Here is an 18,457-nt window from a genome sequence, read left to right as displayed (position 1 = left end):
TGACAGTCTCAGAAGATCTCCAGAGAAGAATGGGAGAAACTCCACAAATACAGGTGCCAAGCTTGTAGCGTCATACCCAAGAAGACTAGAGGCTGTAATCGCTGCCAAAAGGTGCTTCAACAAAGTACTGAGTAAAGGGCCTGAATACTTATGTAAATGTAATATTTGAAATAAATTAACATTCCTAAAAACCTGTTTTTGCTTTGTCATTATGGGGTATTGTGTGCCGATTGATGAGGACATCAATTGAATTCATTTTAGATTAAGGTTGTAAGGTAACAAAATATGGAAAAGGTCAAGGGGTCTGAATACTTTCCGAATGCACTGTAGTTTTTGATCACGCTGTTTTGGCCAGTTCTTCCGAACTGTCAGGCTACAATGTATGAGAGGGAAGCAGAAAGGAGAAGTGTGTGTGTACATTAGCAGGGATAGGTTTTTTCTTTAGGGAACTAGAAATACTGATGAGTAGGGGAGGTTAAAATAAGCAATATGTACTGTACAGTCAACTTATGTAAAATGTACTTGCAAAAAAGAGAAGAATAGCAAACATGCAAAACTTTGCAGACATGAGTAAATCTTCCCATGAGAGGTATCCTACCCTTTCACACGTGTGATTTGGAGCTATATTTAAGATAATCATGACATCTAAAAGACAACCAGGTTCTAAAAAGCCTGCGTTTAATATGAAATAGAATAATATGACAAGACTAAATATCTTTATTTTGTCTGAATTTCATTTAGACTAAAAATAGGAGCATATCAGCAGCTTTGACAAAATACAAAAGAACTAGACAAAAGAAAGCAGTCATCAAAAACATTTTCTAAATGGTTTATGGAGCGACAGTACAAAACTAAGCCTTTTTAATCAGAGTTTTACATCATTGTCATTATTACATCAACATCACTAAATATTTCTCCAGTATATCATTTCAAACTGTATGTACATCATATTATGTCTAGCAATAATAGTCTTATACATCTCAAAATACACCCTAGGCCTAGATAAAGAGAGCGCAGAGAGAGAAGATATCAGAAAAAGAAGAACTGGAGAATGATCTTGTGGTGACTTTCTCTTTGTACCAGAAACTGGAAATGTTTGGGGATGAGGCCAAACCCTCATAATTTATTCAACATGGCAAAGGATTCAACAGAATGCTACAGTAGACAAACCATAATAAGTGTGGTTCCAGAACACGGTACATACTGGCCTCAACAATATAAATAACGCAGACATTCTGACTATACTTTAATGGGAAATATTGACACCCCGAATAGTTACTAGCCTCTCTGGACAATGTCTTGCCTACATGTATAGGGCCTAGCTGTCTCACACACAGTATAAGTTGAGGGAGGGGTCAGCATAGACTGAGGCTGGGACTCCACTAAGATAAAGCATTCCTTTCTCTAGCAGACAGAATGTGTAGGCTACAAACATAATGTGTGACCATGATCGGTCTGTGTTTGATAGATAAGGGTGTGTGTGTCTATAAATTGACCAAATATAATAGACTCCTTGCTGCTCTCTGGTGGCAGGATTGAGCATGGAGCAGCAGTGACTCACTATGACTTTACTGTATAATGGAAGCCTGTCCGTATGACTCACTACAATAACCTCAAAGCTAAACTATGTATAACGCAATACCTTTTCTCTGTAAGCACTTAACGTCCACTTCTGTGTAATGGAAACGTCTATACGACACTAAAAGTCAGTCTAAAATTGACCCACACTTCATTACAAAGCTGAATCTTTTGTTGTTGTTTTTTTGCATCCAGTTACACGTTTTTTGCCTGAGATTGTCCAACTGGAATTGTAAGTATTTAAAAATAGCATTTACCTATATTCCTGCGGTGTCTACGTACTCTGATCGCACAGATATCACTAAAGGTGTTTTTCCTAACATACATTAGAGGCCAGGAGAGGTCGGTTGGCAGAATGAGCCTTGCTGGATTAGAGCATGGCCTAATCCTCACCATACGAATAATGCCCCAATTACAACAGTATAATCCAGACTACCATGCTGCTCGATTGCCCTCACCCTGCCTGTCTGCTACACACTGGAGCAGGTCTCTCTTCATCTGTAATCTGATCAAGTGCTGTCCAACCAACCACTATCCCTGCCCTCCCCTCACATCCCCCATCCATCCCATGTCCCTAGTGAATCAATGACAACACCACCATTCTCCAGTCCACAGAGCTGCTTCTGCCCTAAACCACCCCCTCACACCGTCCATTTAAAACCCACTGTAAACATGGCCACCACAGAGCTCTGAGAATGGCCTGGTCTTAAAACTAAAAACCAATAAGCCAAATCAAATGCCACACATAGCTAGAGTACTCTAATATCAACCTGGTATGGGCTGTCTTCTTCAGGGGATGTTAGCTAATAAGCACACACATTTTTTAACCATACAATCCATTTTATCCAAACACCAAATAAAATCTCTAATAAGTGTACAATTCTGTCTCAGAAAATCCTCAAATTCCTATAAGTTTTTTTTCTAGACAATGGTTTCCACCAAAATGTACCTCAGCATGTTCCCACTAAGTGTGTGCTCTATCAATAGTTCCTGTATAGTCCTGATTTTGTGCAAATAGTATGTGTGTAGTAGAGCATATTAAAATGGACCAGGCTAAGTCACATGGTCCTGTATTGACGTACCAACCCCTAACACACCTTACATCCCCTGCCAATCCTCCATAAGACATGTACTACATGAGGAAGACCAGGGGGTAGTACCTTACCGCAACAGTCAGTAAAGAGGTGATTGGCTGGGATTGGTGTGTTTTAACTTAGAACTCATCGTCCGAGCTGAGCAGCAGAGTCTTCTCATTGTCGCGGGTGCTGATGGTGCTGTGTGTGCGGGACACAGGCGGGGCAGAGTGACCCTGTTCCAGGGTGGACTGCTGGGTGTACTGCTGGTAGGCCGGGGAGAAGTTATGAATAGCATCTTGGACCATGTCTCCAGGGTTCATTGTCTCCTTCAGGCTGCTGGAGATGCTCTTCATGGGGGCACAGCGACCTGGGAGAAGGGGTGTGGAGGAAAGGACAATATATCAAATATTTTAAAAAGGTAAAGTAAGAGTTGTGTAGTAATTGTGAATAACGTGAAACCTAAACAGTGGAAAATCACTTTTGTAAGCTTGCTACATTTAATGTAAAAACAGCAAAAATAACAACCACTGATTTCACAGAAAGCAACATTTCCTTCAAAGTAAGACAAAAGGAGCACAACATTGAACATAGGATTGTAAAAAGTAGAAAGAACCATAAAGATGGTGAAGAAACAATCAGTGGTAGACCTACCATACTCTCCATATATAGGAACTGGGCCTTGATAACGCAGCATGGGGAAAGACAAAGGGACAAGGATATGGAAGGACGAATAAGACAGACAAAATGACCCAGAGAATACGAAGAGGGATGACCAATGAACCAAGGAGGGAGTTTTTTAAAAGAACGAGGAAAAGGAGGTATTCCAAAACCAAAGATGAATGGGAGGAGATAAAGGAAACAAAGATTTGAAAAAGTGCCACAACATAGGAAGTACAGGGGTACGGCGAGGAGGAGGACAAAGTGGGAAATGTATGTTGACAAGGGAATAGAGGGAAAGGGAGTGTGAGTCAGTGAAAAGAGAAGACGTCATCATATTATCTACAGAAGTTCTGCAAAGATACTATACCATATGAGTACCATGAGCTGGACCAATGTCGAGTAGGTCCAGTTAAATAAAGGTTCAATGAAATATTTGTATTAATTTGTCACCACAGTATTTAATACAGCTAAAACTCAGTCTCCTTACCCTGAGAGAGAGAGTCCAGCCTCTTGTCCATGTAGACCTTGTATGTGAAGGCATGACGCAGGGCCAGGGAGGCAAAGAACATCTCGATGCAGACGATGAAGTTCTGGTAACCGGCGGCAACCGTTCCCTCTCCCACTGACACCTCGGGTGAGTTGATTTTGGGGATGGCCCCACACTTCTCTAGGATGGCCAGCAACATGCCTGATGGTAAATAAACATATGTGGAGAATGACTACAATACTATAGTATAATGATATTGACTTGGCATGTAATATGATATGAATGACATTACTCATATTCAAATTGCCTACAGTGCTTCAATGACCTAAACATTTATATCTGTATTTAGATGTTTTAGTGTGTGTGTGCGTGTTTATTTGTGCTTCTCACCCTGCCAGAAAGAGAGGAATATGACAGATTTGACCATGAAGAATTTGAGCAAGGGTCTGTAGGGGCTGAGCAGATCCCGGGTGGAGAAATAGAAGAGGAAGAGGGCGTAGAGAGACAGGCTGACTGAGATGTTGTAGACGATGGACACATACAAGTACCCACTGTTCACACTAGGAGGACAGACAGGGATAAGACTGTTGATTAGATTTGAGAGTAAACCAACATTAGGACAAATCTGTATCACTGGATTTGCAACCATCTACACAGAAGCACCGCATTTTTTGGTAATCAAAGTCTTTTAATAAAAAAATAGATGTATACATCTTATAAATTGTTTTTGTATGAGATAGTCAACGATTGCATAACAAGAAGCAGTGGCTTACTTGAAGTCTCCATCACGGTACTTTCCAAAGGCCTGCAGGATGACTGTGACCACAGCCATGAGGGGTTTGATCACACAGAACTGTAGCGTGGCCTGCTTACAGAACCGCAGGAACCCAATGGAGTAACTCCTCCCCCAGAGACAGCACGTACCATACATACAACTGGACCTGGGGGCGCAGGAAAACGCTTGTTAAATACATGTTGAACACACACACACACATACACACACACACACACACACACACACACACACAGAGTGGAAGAAGAGACTTACTCGATAGGTTTTCCTCTGATCTCAGCCATGATGGCGCTCTCTCCTCCCAGGTACTCATAACACAGGCTCAGGAAGTTATAGATGACAAACGCTGCACAGGAGACACACACACACACACACACACAGTCAATAAAGGGCCGTTTAAGAAGTCAACTCCTCAGACATATGTTTTACATCTAAATATCGTGTACAGTATATTAACCACCTAATATGGACATGGAAAAAGATCTAAAACCCAGCACTCTTCCATTACCCCAAGAGACAAGATAAGCCAATGACTGTCATATCAAAGGCAATGGGAAAAAAAGGCAACAAACACCAGACCACCCAGCCACTCGTTGACTTCCTGTGCTGAGTTTTGTCACAGACCCAAGGGAGGCCTCTACTTCCTGCCCACAGGAGATGTGTTGTTCTAACTGGTTGATCAGACCAGACCACACACACTCATAGAATTACACTAAACAAAAAATTATAAACACAACATGCAACAATTTCAACAATTTGACTGAGTTACAGATCATATAAGGAAATCAGTCAATTAAAATAAATGCATTAGGCCCGAATCTATGGATTTCACATGACTGTGCAGGGGCATGAGGCCAGTTGGACGTGGCTTATGGTAGAGAAATCAACATAACATTTTCTGGCAACAGCCCTGGTAGACATTCCTACAGTCAGCACGCCAATTGCACGCTCCCTCAAAACTTGAGACATCTGTGGCATTGTGTTGTGTGACAACTGCACATTTTTTAAAGTGGCCTTTTATTGTCCCCAGCACCTGTGTAATAATCATGCTGTTTAATCAGCTTCTTGATATGCCACACCTGTCAGGTGGATGGATTGTCAAGGAAACGAAAGTTGCTCACTAACAGGGATGTAAACACATTGGTCCTCAAAATTTGAGAGAAATAAGCTTTTTGTGCGTATGGGAAATTTCTGGGATCTTTTATTTCAGCTCATGAAAAATGGGACCAACACTTTACATGTTGCGTTTATATTTTTGTTCAGTATAATCAAGATACTAAAGCTTATAGGATCTCTGTGCATACTGCACAGACCCACTGAGCTATAAATCATCTGAGTGGCCTGCCAGCACTACTAGCAATGGCATTGACCCATCCATATGATATAACCAGTGACTGAGAAGCAGTGTCTGCCCTCCTTGGGGAGTGATAAATGTCATGTCTTTAGACCAGTCATACTGGAGCAGGTGGCAGTGACTTTGCAGTCTGTGTTCCGGATGTGCACGTTCTGTTCTACGCAGTGTGTGTGTGTGTGTGTGTGTCTGCAGTGTGACTGATGGGCTGTGTCAGGTCAATAAAGCAGGAAGGGATTACCAACTCTCACTACACCAGGGGCTCTATGAAACTGTATAGTCACACAGTGTATTCACACGCACGCACACCCCCCACACCAACTCGCTTTATTCTTAAGGAACAACAATAAAAGTAAACACATATGGATGTGCTTTATTCTCACCTTTGACAGACATCCTACAGTATGCATCCAATAGCATGTCTGTGGCCTACAGTACCAGGCAAAGTTTTGGACACACCAACTCATTATTCCAGGGTTTTTCATTATTTGTACTTTTTTCTACATTGTAGAATAATAGTGATGACATCAAAACTATAAAATAACCACAAAAAAAAAGTGTTAAACAAATCAAGATATATTTCATTTGAGATTCTTCAAAGTAGCCATCCTTTGCCTTGATGACAGCTTTGCACACTCTTGGTATTCTCTCAACCAGCGTCACCTGGAATGCTTTCCCAACAGCCTTGAAGGAGTTCCCACATGTGCTGAGCACTTGTTGGCTGCTTTTCCTTCACTCTGCAGTCAAACTCATCCCAAACCATCTCAATTGGGTTGAGGTCGGGTGATTGTGGAGGCCAGGTCATCTGATGCAGCACTCCATCACTCTCCTTCTTGGTCAAATAGCCCTTACACAGCCTGGAGGTGTGTTGGGTCATTGTCCTGTTGAAAAAAAAAGGATGTCCCACTAAGCCCAACCCAGATGGGATAGCGTATCGCTGCAGAATGCTGTGGTAGTCATGCAGGTTAAGTGTGCCTTGAATTCTAAATAAATCACAGACAGTGTCACCAGCAAAGCACCCCCACACCACCTCCTCCATGCTTCACTCTGGGAACCACAAATGCAGAGATCATCCGTTCACCTACTCTGCGTCTCACAAAGACATGGCAGTTGGAAACAAAACATCTCTCATTTGGACTCATCAGACCAAAGGACATATTTCTACCAGTCTAATGTCCATTGCTAAGCAAGTCTCTTCTTCTTATTGCGGTCCTTTAGTAGTGGTTTCTTTGCAGCAATATGACCATGAAGGCCTGATTCAAGCAGTCTCCTCTGAACAGTTGATGTTGAGATGTGTCTGTTACTTGAACTCTGAAGCATTTATTTGGGCCACAATTTGCTGGTAACTCTAAATTAACTTATCCTCTGCAGCAGAGGTAACTCTGGGTCTTCCTTTCCTGTGGCTGTCTTCATGAGAGACAGTTTCATCATAGCGCTTGATGGTTTTTGAGACTGAACTTGAAGAAACTTTCAAAGTTCTTGAAATGTTCCGTATTGTCTGACCTTCATGTCTTAAAGTAATGATGGACCGTCGTTTCTCTTTGCTTATTTGAGCTTTTCTTGCCATAATGGACTTAGCCCTATTTGCTAAGAGACCATCTTCAAATAGGGCTATCTTCTGTATACCACCCCTACCTTGTCACAACACAACTGATTGGCTGAAATGATTTAAGATGGAAAGAAATTCCATAAATTAACTTTTAACAAGGCACACCTGTTAATCGAAATGCATTCCAATTGACTACCTCATGAGGCTGGTTGAGAGAATGCCAAGAGAGTGCAAAGCTGTCATCAAGGCAAAGGGTGGCTACTTCGAGGAATCTCAAATATAAAATATATTTTGATTTGTTTAAAACTTTGATTTCATACATGTTATATCATAGTTTTGTTGTCTTCACTATTATTCTACAATGTAGAATAGAGTAAAAATAAAGAAAAACCCTGGAATGAGTAGATGTGTCCAGACGTTTGACTGCTACTGTATGTGTCTGTCTGTATTGCATCAATGTGACTAGTATGACTGAGATGAGGAAAGGTCCAACCCTGAGGCACTCACTGTATGACTAATACACCATTATACTCTCTATTAACCCCTGCAGGGGGATTCTAAAGTTCTCATTCCCTGCTCAGCAGTTCTGTGAGAGTGTGTGTCGTGTGTGTATTGAACCAGTAAGCGAGTGTGTTGGTGTATAACATATTGGAGGGTATGTGCCAGAGTGGATGTTGGTGACTTGTAGCGTTAAGTAAGGGTGTGTGTGACTGTGTAGTGAGTGATGGTACTTGCATGAGAATGTGTGGGAGTGTGTGTTACAGTGTACAGCTCTATATTTAGCCTGTACACCCAGGGGAACAGAGCTGCTGTGAGATCCCATTTGCCAAACACACCTTCTTCTCTGCAGCAGAAGCACTGGCATCAGCTATTCTGTCATCTCTCTCCATCACTTGCACCCTGTCTCTCACTCTCATCATCACCCTCACTCTCTGTTTGTCTCTGCAGCACAGCTCTACTAACACATGCACAGACAGACAGAACCATAGACATTAAGGATCAGAACCGACCTGGGGTGACACCACATCACACACACTAGACCAGACTAGCCCACACAGACTGCCAGACCAAATTCATAGATAACAGAGTACCAGTATCTAGAAGTTGAAAGGTATTTTACAAGTACATTAGGCCTTTATAAAATGTGTGATATTCACCATTGTATCCCTTGTGACTATGAATATTGCATAAGCCATATCAGATAAACAGCTGACTCTGTCTTCTGTTCTCTGTGTGTGTACCAGCATGTTTGGGTGAGACCTCATCATTAGGGCTGCCTTGTGCAGTGAACACGGTTGCTATGCAACAGGTTCTTCCTACCCAGAAATCTGGGCAGGCCCCAGAACAACAAGAGGCAGCACAGAGGCAGATCAGCAGTTAGCCATCTGTCCATGGGGCCGCACCATGACTCCCACACACTGGTAAACAACACGCACGCACACACGCACACACACCCTTGTGGATTAGATAAACAGCCACATGTGTGGACATTGGAGGCCAAAGACAGCCTGCCCAGGGAGCAAAACTGATTGAAAAGACATATTTTCAACCAGTTTGGCTCACTGGGTGAGGAAGTATCACAACAAAGCTGATCGGCATGGTAAAGCCATTCATTTCTGTTCAACTCATGTGTAGTCTCTTACCCTCGTAGCAGTCCCGGACGGTGTCAAAGTAGACGTAGTACTCCTCGTTAGTGAAGAAGAGGAGGCTGAGCCAGGAGTCAAAAGCATAGATGGGCACGATGAAGAGAATCCGCACGATGTGTCTCTGCTCATTAGGAGAACTGTAGTACCGCAGGTGCATGTAGATCTGAGAGGGCGAGAGAGAAGCAACGATGGATGGAAAGGAGATTATATATATACATGAGAGAGAGAAACAAATAGAGAGGGATAGAGTTTAATGTTTACATCAATTTCTATTGTCCCATTTTACAAGACACAAAAGCAGTATTGCATACTTTCTAAACCTGTTACTAATTAACATCCTGCCTCTGAGGGAGACAGGAATGGGAGTGAGAGCAGTGGGAATTCACAGAAGAACACAGTGATGCCTACACCACAAAGATCCTATTCAATTAGAGGGACTAGGTCATAAACCCTCCAACGTTCCAAAATGGGACAAAATGGCAGCCATCTTGGTCAGGGAGAAATTCAAAATGAGTCTAATTGGAATGAATGACAGTAGTGCCATAGGTAATGCTTTTCCTGCTTTTACTTATGCAGGAAAACTAAAGTATGTGATGCATCTAAAAATGTGTAATGGAATTATATTCAACCTAAAATATTATCATACACTGAGTGTAGAAAACACTAGAAACACCTGCTCTTTCCATGACACAGGTGAATCCAGGTGAAAGCTATGATCCCTTATGAATGTCACTTGTTAAATCCACAGTCTAGATGAAGGGGAGGAGACAGGTTAAAGAAGGCGTTTTAAGCCTTAAGACAATTGAGACATGGATTGTGTATGTGTGCCATTCAGGAGGGTGAATGGATAAGACAACATTTAAGTGCCTCTGAACGGATTATGGCAGTAGTTGCCAGGCGCACCGGTTTGAGTGCGTCAAGAACTGCAACGCTGCTGGGTTTTTCACGCTCAACAGTTTCCCGTGTGTATCAAGAATGGTCCACCACCCAAAGGACATCCAGCCAACTTGACAAATGTGGGAAGCATTGGAGTCAACATGGGCCAGCTCCCCTGTGCAACGCTTTCAACACCTTGTAGAGTCCATGCCCCGACTAATGGAGGCTGTTCTGAGGGCAAAAGGGAGTGCAACTCAATATTAGGAAGGTGTCCCTAATGTTTTGTACAATAAGTGTAAAATTTTAAATACAGGTTTTATACATATTTTCTGTATAAGTAGCCTCTAAAATATATGTAAACAGACCATAAATGTCTCAAATGTTGTTTTCTTGGAAAGCTGTGAGTGCTATTATACACTATTTTTTTGAGCAAAGGGAACACTTAAACAACACAATGTAACTCCAAGTCAATCACACTTCTGTAAAATCAAACTGTCCACTTAGGAAGCAACACTGATTGACAATAAATTTCACATGCTGTTGTGCAAATGGAATAGACAACAGGTGGAAATTATAAGTGTAACGGATGTGAAACGCTAGCTTAGTTAAATAGTGTTTCAATCGGTGACGTCACTTGCTCTGAGACCTTGAAGTAGTAGTTCCCCTTGCTCTGCAAGGGCCGCTGCTTTTGTGGAGCGATGGGTAACGATGCTTCATGGGTGACTGTTGTTGATGTGTGTAGAGGGTACCTGGTTCGCGACCGGGTATGGGCGAGGGGACGGTCTAAAGTTATACTGTTACACAGGCAATTAGCAAGACACCCCCAATAAAGGAGTGGTTCTGCAGGTGGTGACCACAGACCACTTCTCAGTTCCTATGCTTCCTGGCTGATGTTTTGGTCACTTTTGAATGCTGGCGGTGCTTTCACTCTAGTGGTAGCATGAGACGGAGTCTACAACCCACACAAGTGGCTCAGGTAATGCAGCTCATCCAGGATGGCACATCAATGCGAGCTGTGGCAAGAAGGTTTGCTGTGTCTGTCAGCGCTACCAGGAGACAGGCCAGTACATCAGGAGACGTGGAGGAGGCCGTAAGAGGGCAACAACCCAGCAGCAGGACCGCTACCTCCACCTTTGTGCAAGGAGGAGCAGGAGGAGCACTGCCAGAGCCCTGCAAAATGACCTCCAGCAGGCCACAAATGTGCATGTGTCTGCTCAAACGGTCAGAAACAGACTCCATGAGGGTAGTATGAGGGCCCGACGTCCACAGGTGGGGGTTGTGCTTACAGCCCAACACCGTGCAGGACATTTGGCATTTGCCAGAGAACACCAAGATTGGCAAATTCGCCACTGGCGCCCTGTGCTCTTCACAGATGAAAGCAGGTTCACACTGAGCACATGACAGACGTGACAGAGTCTGGAGACGCCGTGGAGAACGTTCTGCTGCCTGCAACATCCTCCAGCATGACCGTTTTGTCGGTGGGTCAGTCATGGTGTGGGGTGGCATGTCTTTGGGGGGCCGCACAGCCCTCCATGTGCTCGCCAGAGATAGCCTGACGGCCATTAGGTACCGAGATGAGATCCTCAGACCCCTTGTGAGACCATATGCTGGTGCGGTTTGCCCTGGGTTCCTCCTAATGCAAGACAATGCTAGACCTCATGTGGCTGGAGTGTGTCAGCAGTTCCTGCAAGAGGAAGGCATTGATGCTATGGACTGGCCCGCCCGTTCCCCAGACCTGAATCCAATTGAGCACATCTGGGACATCATGTCTCGCTCCATCTACCAACGCCACATTGCACCACAGACTGTCCAGGAGTTGGCGGGTGCTTTAGTCCAGGTCTGGGAAGAGATCCCTCAGGAGACCATCCGCCACCTCATCAGGAGCATGCCCAAGGGTTATAGGGAGGTCATACAGGCACGTAGAGGCCACACACACACTACTGAGCCTCATTTTGACTTGTTTTAAGGACATTACATCAAAGTTGGATCGGCCTGTAGTGTGGCTTTCCACTTTAATTTTGAGTGCGACTCCAAATCCAGACCTCCATGGGTTGATACATTTTATTTCTATTGATCATTTTTGTGTGATTTTGTTGTCAGCACATTCAACTATGTAAAGAAAAAAGTATTTAATAAGAATATTTCATTCATTCAGATCTAGGATGTGTTATTTTAGTGTTCCATTTATTTTTTTGAGCAGTGTATGATACAATGTCAATACTTTTTTGAGCCAGGCTATGGCTGTGGATTGACAGGATTGTTTGAATGGAATGTTGGCATATTGGCAGTTCATTAAAAAAATATATGGAATCATTCCTCTAAAACGGTCTGGCTAGCTAACAGACATATAGTGCAGCTAAATTCTTCGCATTCATTGTTTTACACAATATCTTATCACAGCACTGGCAGACCATGGTTGGCCAACTCCCTGACCAACATGGCTGATCTTTGGACCGCCATAAAAAGGTTCATGTTCATTCTAGCATTCAAATTCCTAATTATATGGTCTACACACCATCCTTGGCATCATTTCAGTTTAGCCCCCTTTTCTCTACCCAAACAAAGAAGCCACCAGACATTCTCATTTCAGACAGTAGGACAGGGATTACCTTGCATAAGGTGGGTGTAGTTGTGTGTTGGGTTTTTCAGATAAACAAACAGGGATTGTGTGTTGTTGCTAGGCAACCTATGCTCTATGACTGAGCACCGAGCAGATGCATCTATTCCTCCAGAATCACCCCAGGTGGAACCTCTGGTTGAATAAGCTCCTCACACTGTAGGGCCTACAGGGGAAGACAACACCTAGACCCCCGAGCCTGGGCATACCATTTGGAGATTCAATAGAAACTCTAAATGGTGTTCAGTTTTAGTGGAATGAGTGTGTTTTGAGATGTGGGGAAGTGTGCATCTGTGTGTGCGTGTGTAATATGTATTTTATTACCTGGTGACAGGTGAAGAGCAGGGCAGTCCAGACGAAGAAGCCCGACACTGCCTGGGCAGCGGGGGTCATCAGGAAGGTGGGCTGGTCCAGGGTCAGCAGGGGGGTCTCTGGGAACCAGGAGATGTTGGGGCCCGGGGAGTCCATGGTGGGAGGGGGACCAGGGGCCCCACCCAGGGGGTATTCCTCTCCAACACCAACACCTAGTCGTTCAGACAGGGGCACGTCACGCCTCCACAGACGACTCATCTGGAGAAAAGGGTACAGAGAGAAAACATATCCTTTATGTCCACATTAATGATACCGTGCATAAAACAGTGCAGACATTCAGTCTGATACTTTCCAGAGCATTATTGGAGATACTGTAACCATCAACCACAGCTATCAATAATGTAATTTATGTTGATGAGAGCATCTGATAAAGGAAGAGCAGAGACAATGAGTCAGGTGTGTTGTACTGTTTACTGAATAGAGTGAGGGAATCAATAGATTCCAGAGTGGGAGGGGGAGATAACTGTATAATCTCTGATAGTCAAACCAATGTTTCCCCCTCCTAGGCTACTGACTGTATAGACAGCAGTGGCATGTGTTCATGGATGCCAAGGAAACCCAGGCTTCCCAAAAATATTGACCCCCCCAAAAAAAAATAAAGAATACATTATTTTGTCTCTCTGTTTAATAATTTTCCTTCAATTTGCAAGAGGCTGAATGTTTCTCACAGGACAAAGCATCCGAGCAAGTGAAACAGTGCTCCTCTGTCTCTCTACGTGTAGGCCATCTATCTGATGCGGCCTGGTTCTAACGAGTATGACATTGTTGCCGCCTGTACCATTAAAAGCAAGGGAAGCCAGCAAGCATCTGACCTCCCTTGACAAAAAAAAGTAGAACATTTTTTGCCAATCAGCGTTGAGCTAAACTGAGCGATCTCAACTGTGAATGGTCCTGGTGCACCAAAAAAAAAAAAAAAAAAAAAAAAGTGTCAAGGGAAGCCATCTTGGATTTGGTGTCAATCCTATCAAATTCCATTAGGAGCATACATCATTGATAGAAACATTTAACTGTTGCATCTCGTTGTGTTGTTGTCCTCTGGCAGCAAGCTAACCAGCTAGCTAAAATTGTCCCTTTCCTAAATTAGCCATGGATGGAGATAGGAATTTGGACTTGGGGTTTTACTTAATTCTCCGTACTGACCAATGACTATAATGGCAATTCTGATCCAACTATGTCATACATTGTTGTGCCCCTGGCCTGAGAGGATGGAAGTTCAATATGTAGATAAATGATGAAGGCTAATGTTAACTAGCTAACGTTGCCCATGAATGCAAGTTAAGCTAGCTTGCAAGCATTTTAGCCAGGTAGCCTAGGACAACACTGTCATACAGTGTGTACTATATGACAGTGATAAACCATTTCGTCAACATGAAAGAGAGGATGGCATTGGCATTTCTCTACAAGTATGGTGAGTCAACATGTTTTTCTACTTGCATGAACGCGCGCGCGCACACACACACACACACACACACACACACACACACACAGAGAGAGAGAGAAATCAGAACCATGGACAACCACGTAAATTGAAGTCGGAAGTTTACATACACTTAGTCATTAAAACTCGTTTTTTAACCACTCCACACATTTTTTTGTTGACAAACTATAGTTTTGGCAAGTCGGTTAGGACATCTACTTTGTGCATGACACAAGTAATTTTTCCAACAATTGTTTACAGACAGATTATTTCACTTATAATTCACAGTATCACAATTCCAGTGGGTCAGAAGTTTACATACACTAAGTTGACTGTGCTTTTAAACAGCTTCCAGAAATTCCAGAAAATGTCATGGCTTTAGAAGCTTCTGATAGGCTAATTGACATCATTTGACTCAATTGGAGGTGTACCTGTGGATGTATTTCAAGGCCTACCTTCAAACTCAGTGCCACTTTGCTTGACATCATGGGAAAATCAAAATAAATCAGCAAAGAGCTCAGAACAAAGAATTGTAGACCTCGACAAGTCTGGTTCATCCTTGGGAGCAATTTCCAAACGCCTGAAGGTACCACGTTCATCTGTACAAACAATAATACACAAGTATAAACACCATGGGACCACGCAGCCGTTCTACCGCTCAGGAAGGAGACGCGTTCTGTCTCCTAGAGATTCATGTATTTCAGTACGAAAATGCAAATCAATCACGGAACAGCACCAAAGGACCTTGTGAAAATGCTGGAGGAAACAGGTACAAAAGTATATATAGCCACAGTAAAATGAGTCTATCGACATAACCTGAAAGGCCGCTCAGCAAGGAAGAAGCCACTGCTCCAAAACCGCCATAAAAAAAAGACTACAGTTTGCAACTGCACATGGGGACAAAGATCGTACTTTTTGGAGAAATGTCCTCTGGTCTGATGAAACAAAAATAGAACTGTTTGGTCATATTGACCATCGTTATGCTTGGAGGAAGAAGGGGGAGGCTTGCAAGCCGAAGAACATCATCCCAACCATGAAGCACAGGGGTGGCAGCATCATGTTGTGGGGGTGCTTTGCTGCAGGAGGGACTGGTGCACTTCACAAAATGGATGGCATCATGAGGAAAGAAAAGTATGTGGATATATTGAAGCAACATCTCAAGACATCAGTCAGGAAGTAAAACCTTGGTCGCAAATGGGTCTTCCAAATGGACAATGACCCCAAGCATACTTCCAAAGTTGTTGCAAAATGGCTTAAGGACAATAAAGTCAAGGTATTGGAGTGGCCATCACAAAGCCCTGACCTCAATCCCATAGAAAATGTGTGGCCAGAACTGAAAAAGCGTGTGCGAGCAAGGAGGCCTACAAACCTGACTCAGTTACAACAGCTCTGTCAGGAGAAATGGGCCAAAATTCACCCAACTTATTGCGGGAAGCTTGTGGAAGGCTACCTGAAACATTTGACCCAAGTTAAACAATTTAAAGGCAATGCTACCAAATACTAATTGAGTGTATGTAAACTTCTGACCCAATGAGAATGTGATGAAATAAATAAAATAAATAAATAAAATCAGAAATAAATCAATTATTCGGACATTTCACATTCTTAAAATAAAGTGGTGATCCTAACTGACCTAAGACCATGAATTTTTACTTGGATTAAATGTTAGGAATTGTGATAAACGGAGTTTAAATGTATTTGGTTAAGGTGTATGTAAACTTCCGACTTCAACTGTATTTAGCTTACGTTGATTAGACTAAATCATTTTTGTGTATCTTTTAGTTGTCACTATATTAGATTAAGCAGAGGTGATTTGATTATGTTGAAATTGTGCTGGAATAGTGATGGGTAAAATCACCAGGGAAACCAATGCACAGCTACTGATAGACAGGGCATTCCTTCCTGCCTAAAATAATTGAGTTTCTTTTGACAGTTTTGTGTTAAACAGGTTGTTCTGAAAGCATGTATTGTATGGGCAATTTCACGATAAAAGAGTGCTGCTGAGACTGATGCTTTTTGTACGTCAATGATTGCAAAGTAAACAAACCATTCAACTCTATACACAAGGCCTACTTTGAATCATTTCCACAGATTTATTTCTCTCTCCAAAAACACTTACTTGAAGAACAGTGCAGACAAAGTGTGGTAACAGAATGACGGCACAAACTTTCATGCTGTTACCAAACTTTGCATCTGCACTGTCGTTGAAGTAAATGTGTTTTTGTACATTTTTTAAAGTTGTTCTTGTGCATAGAGTAGTACGGTGTGGTTAACTACAGTATTTTTCTATGGAAGAGGGACCAAACACAAGGAAAAGCCAAAAATGGCATCTGTAAACATTTCTATTTAGTCATTATGAATCCCTATTTCAAAACAGAATTTAGTATCAGATATCCTGCTGGCATGTTTGTATCTGCCACGCGATAACCTCAATGCCAGTTGTTGCTGTCATTGACATTATCATAGAACAAAAATAAGAAATACTGTCCACTTCAAAGGCCACACACAATAACACACACAGTGAGACTAAAAATAGCCCGCTGTGACTCAAAGCCTTTCTCAAGCAAAATCAGAGACAGCAACAGTGGACAGCATGTTATAGGACATGTCTAAACTGACCTATCATATCATGGCTTGGCTGCCAAACCGCATAGCAAGTCATATTAACAGCAGCATGACAGACTGAGGCAGTATTATGTTGCTTCCACACACACAGGCATGCAAACACAGGTGTAATCCTGGGTCTCACTACACCTATGAAATTAAATGAATCCAATTACATTGATTATGTGACTTGTGTCTCTGACTGTGTGGGCGTTGGAGCTTGAGTCACATGAATGTCTATGAATGTGCATGTTTCTCTCTGTGTGTGTGTGTGTGATGGGGGTCATTTGTATTGGTTTGCAGAGAATCAGCAAATTAACATGTAGAATAGGGCTGGGTTGAATGCATCAACGGCAGACAGTAGGACAGACAGGGAGAGAGACACATGACTGGAATATGTGTGTGTTGGGGTTTGTGAGGAAGCTAATAATATTAAAAACGATCAAAAAAGGTTAAACGCTTCAAAACATAATCCATAACAAATGCTACTAACTTCAATTACTTGTCAGGTAAAAAACATTTATTTAAAGGTAAAACGATTAAATGAGATTAGGAAGCTCGAGTGATTACCAGCACACAGCAGCAACCATTCAAGCAAACTGGCAGAAAAACATTGTTTGCAGTAGAGAAACATAGTAGCCACTAATGTAAGCAGAACTCGACAATGAATGTATGAATGACAGGGTGGTAAACAGACGCATACTGTATATAGACAGTCACTCTCACCTTTGCAGTCGATTATCTATAGGTAAACTTGAATCAAGATGACGTCTGTCTGAAGAATGGATTTGGAGAAAAAAAACTGAAACATACGTTTATTCTAATTATATTTTAAAGGGTAGACAACTAGAAACGATTGTTATTTTAGACATAACTTTAATCTGATTTATTTGCATTCAAACGAGCAAGTAAAATAATTTTACCTTTCATCAATTGATGGTTTCTGAACAAACTTTAGTCGGCGAGTGCAGTTTTAAAGCAAGAAATGAGAGAAAAATGTATTTAATTCCACAAAACTGCGATCGTTACTTCGACATCCATGTTTATTTTCCAGTCCTGCTCGATTGGAAATCTTTGAATTCTAACCAAGAGTTAAATCCGTTTTTAAAAATCTCAGTTTAAGGTTTTAATCTCATTTTAGTGTGCCTTGGTCCTTTCTTCATTCCGTTATGAACAATACAGGTAAAATATCAGTTTTGTCCTGTTCTATAAACTCCGTCATTCCTTTCTCTCCTTTTTCCTACCTCGGCGTTTGTAACAGACCCTATCTTCTAGGATTAGCTACATTGGTACTCTCCGTAGGTTCTCTCGAATGATATGTAGCCTGCTGTTTCCACCAATCACAGCCAATGAACACCGAGCACCAGGAAGTGGACAGAGTCGTGACAGAGATGAGTTTATAATGACGAGATGCTCAGGTCTCCACCCTAA

The 18,457-nt window shown here is 42.4% G+C and overlaps 1 protein-coding gene across 5 annotated transcripts; it reads right to left on the bottom strand.

Moving 5' to 3' along the window:
* Nucleotides 1–701: 701 nt before the first annotated feature.
* On the bottom strand, nucleotides 702–18,384 carry tmem184ba (transmembrane protein 184ba). 5 transcript variants are annotated; one of them, XM_021575965.2, is made up of 10 exons: nucleotides 17,950–18,345; nucleotides 17,753–17,828; nucleotides 12,958–13,203; nucleotides 9,138–9,303; nucleotides 4,850–4,940; nucleotides 4,575–4,742; nucleotides 4,192–4,361; nucleotides 3,802–4,002; nucleotides 3,306–3,332; nucleotides 702–3,021 (listed from the first exon to the last, which is right to left on the bottom strand). In XM_021575965.2, exons 3-10 carry the CDS (start codon nucleotides 13,201–13,203, stop codon nucleotides 2,792–2,794), a joined length of 1,299 nt encoding a protein of 432 aa, XP_021431640.1. In that variant the 5' UTR covers nucleotides 17,753–17,828; nucleotides 17,950–18,345; the 3' UTR covers nucleotides 702–2,791. The 5 variants fall into 5 exon arrangements, with proteins under 5 accessions (XP_021431640.1, XP_021431639.1, XP_021431642.1 ...); XM_021575964.2 differs by having other exon boundaries at nucleotides 17,753–17,801; XM_021575967.2 differs by lacking the exon at nucleotides 17,753–17,828 and having other exon boundaries at nucleotides 18,271–18,384.
* Between the last annotated feature and the right edge of the window lie 73 nt (nucleotides 18,385–18,457).

Source organism: Oncorhynchus mykiss, chromosome 20 (assembly GCF_013265735.2).
Source record: "Oncorhynchus mykiss isolate Arlee chromosome 20, USDA_OmykA_1.1, whole genome shotgun sequence".
Lineage (NCBI taxonomy): Eukaryota > Metazoa > Chordata > Actinopteri > Salmoniformes > Salmonidae > Oncorhynchus > Oncorhynchus mykiss.
Note: the sequence above shows the minus strand (reverse complement) of the source record. Positions and strands in the feature narration are given on the sequence as shown.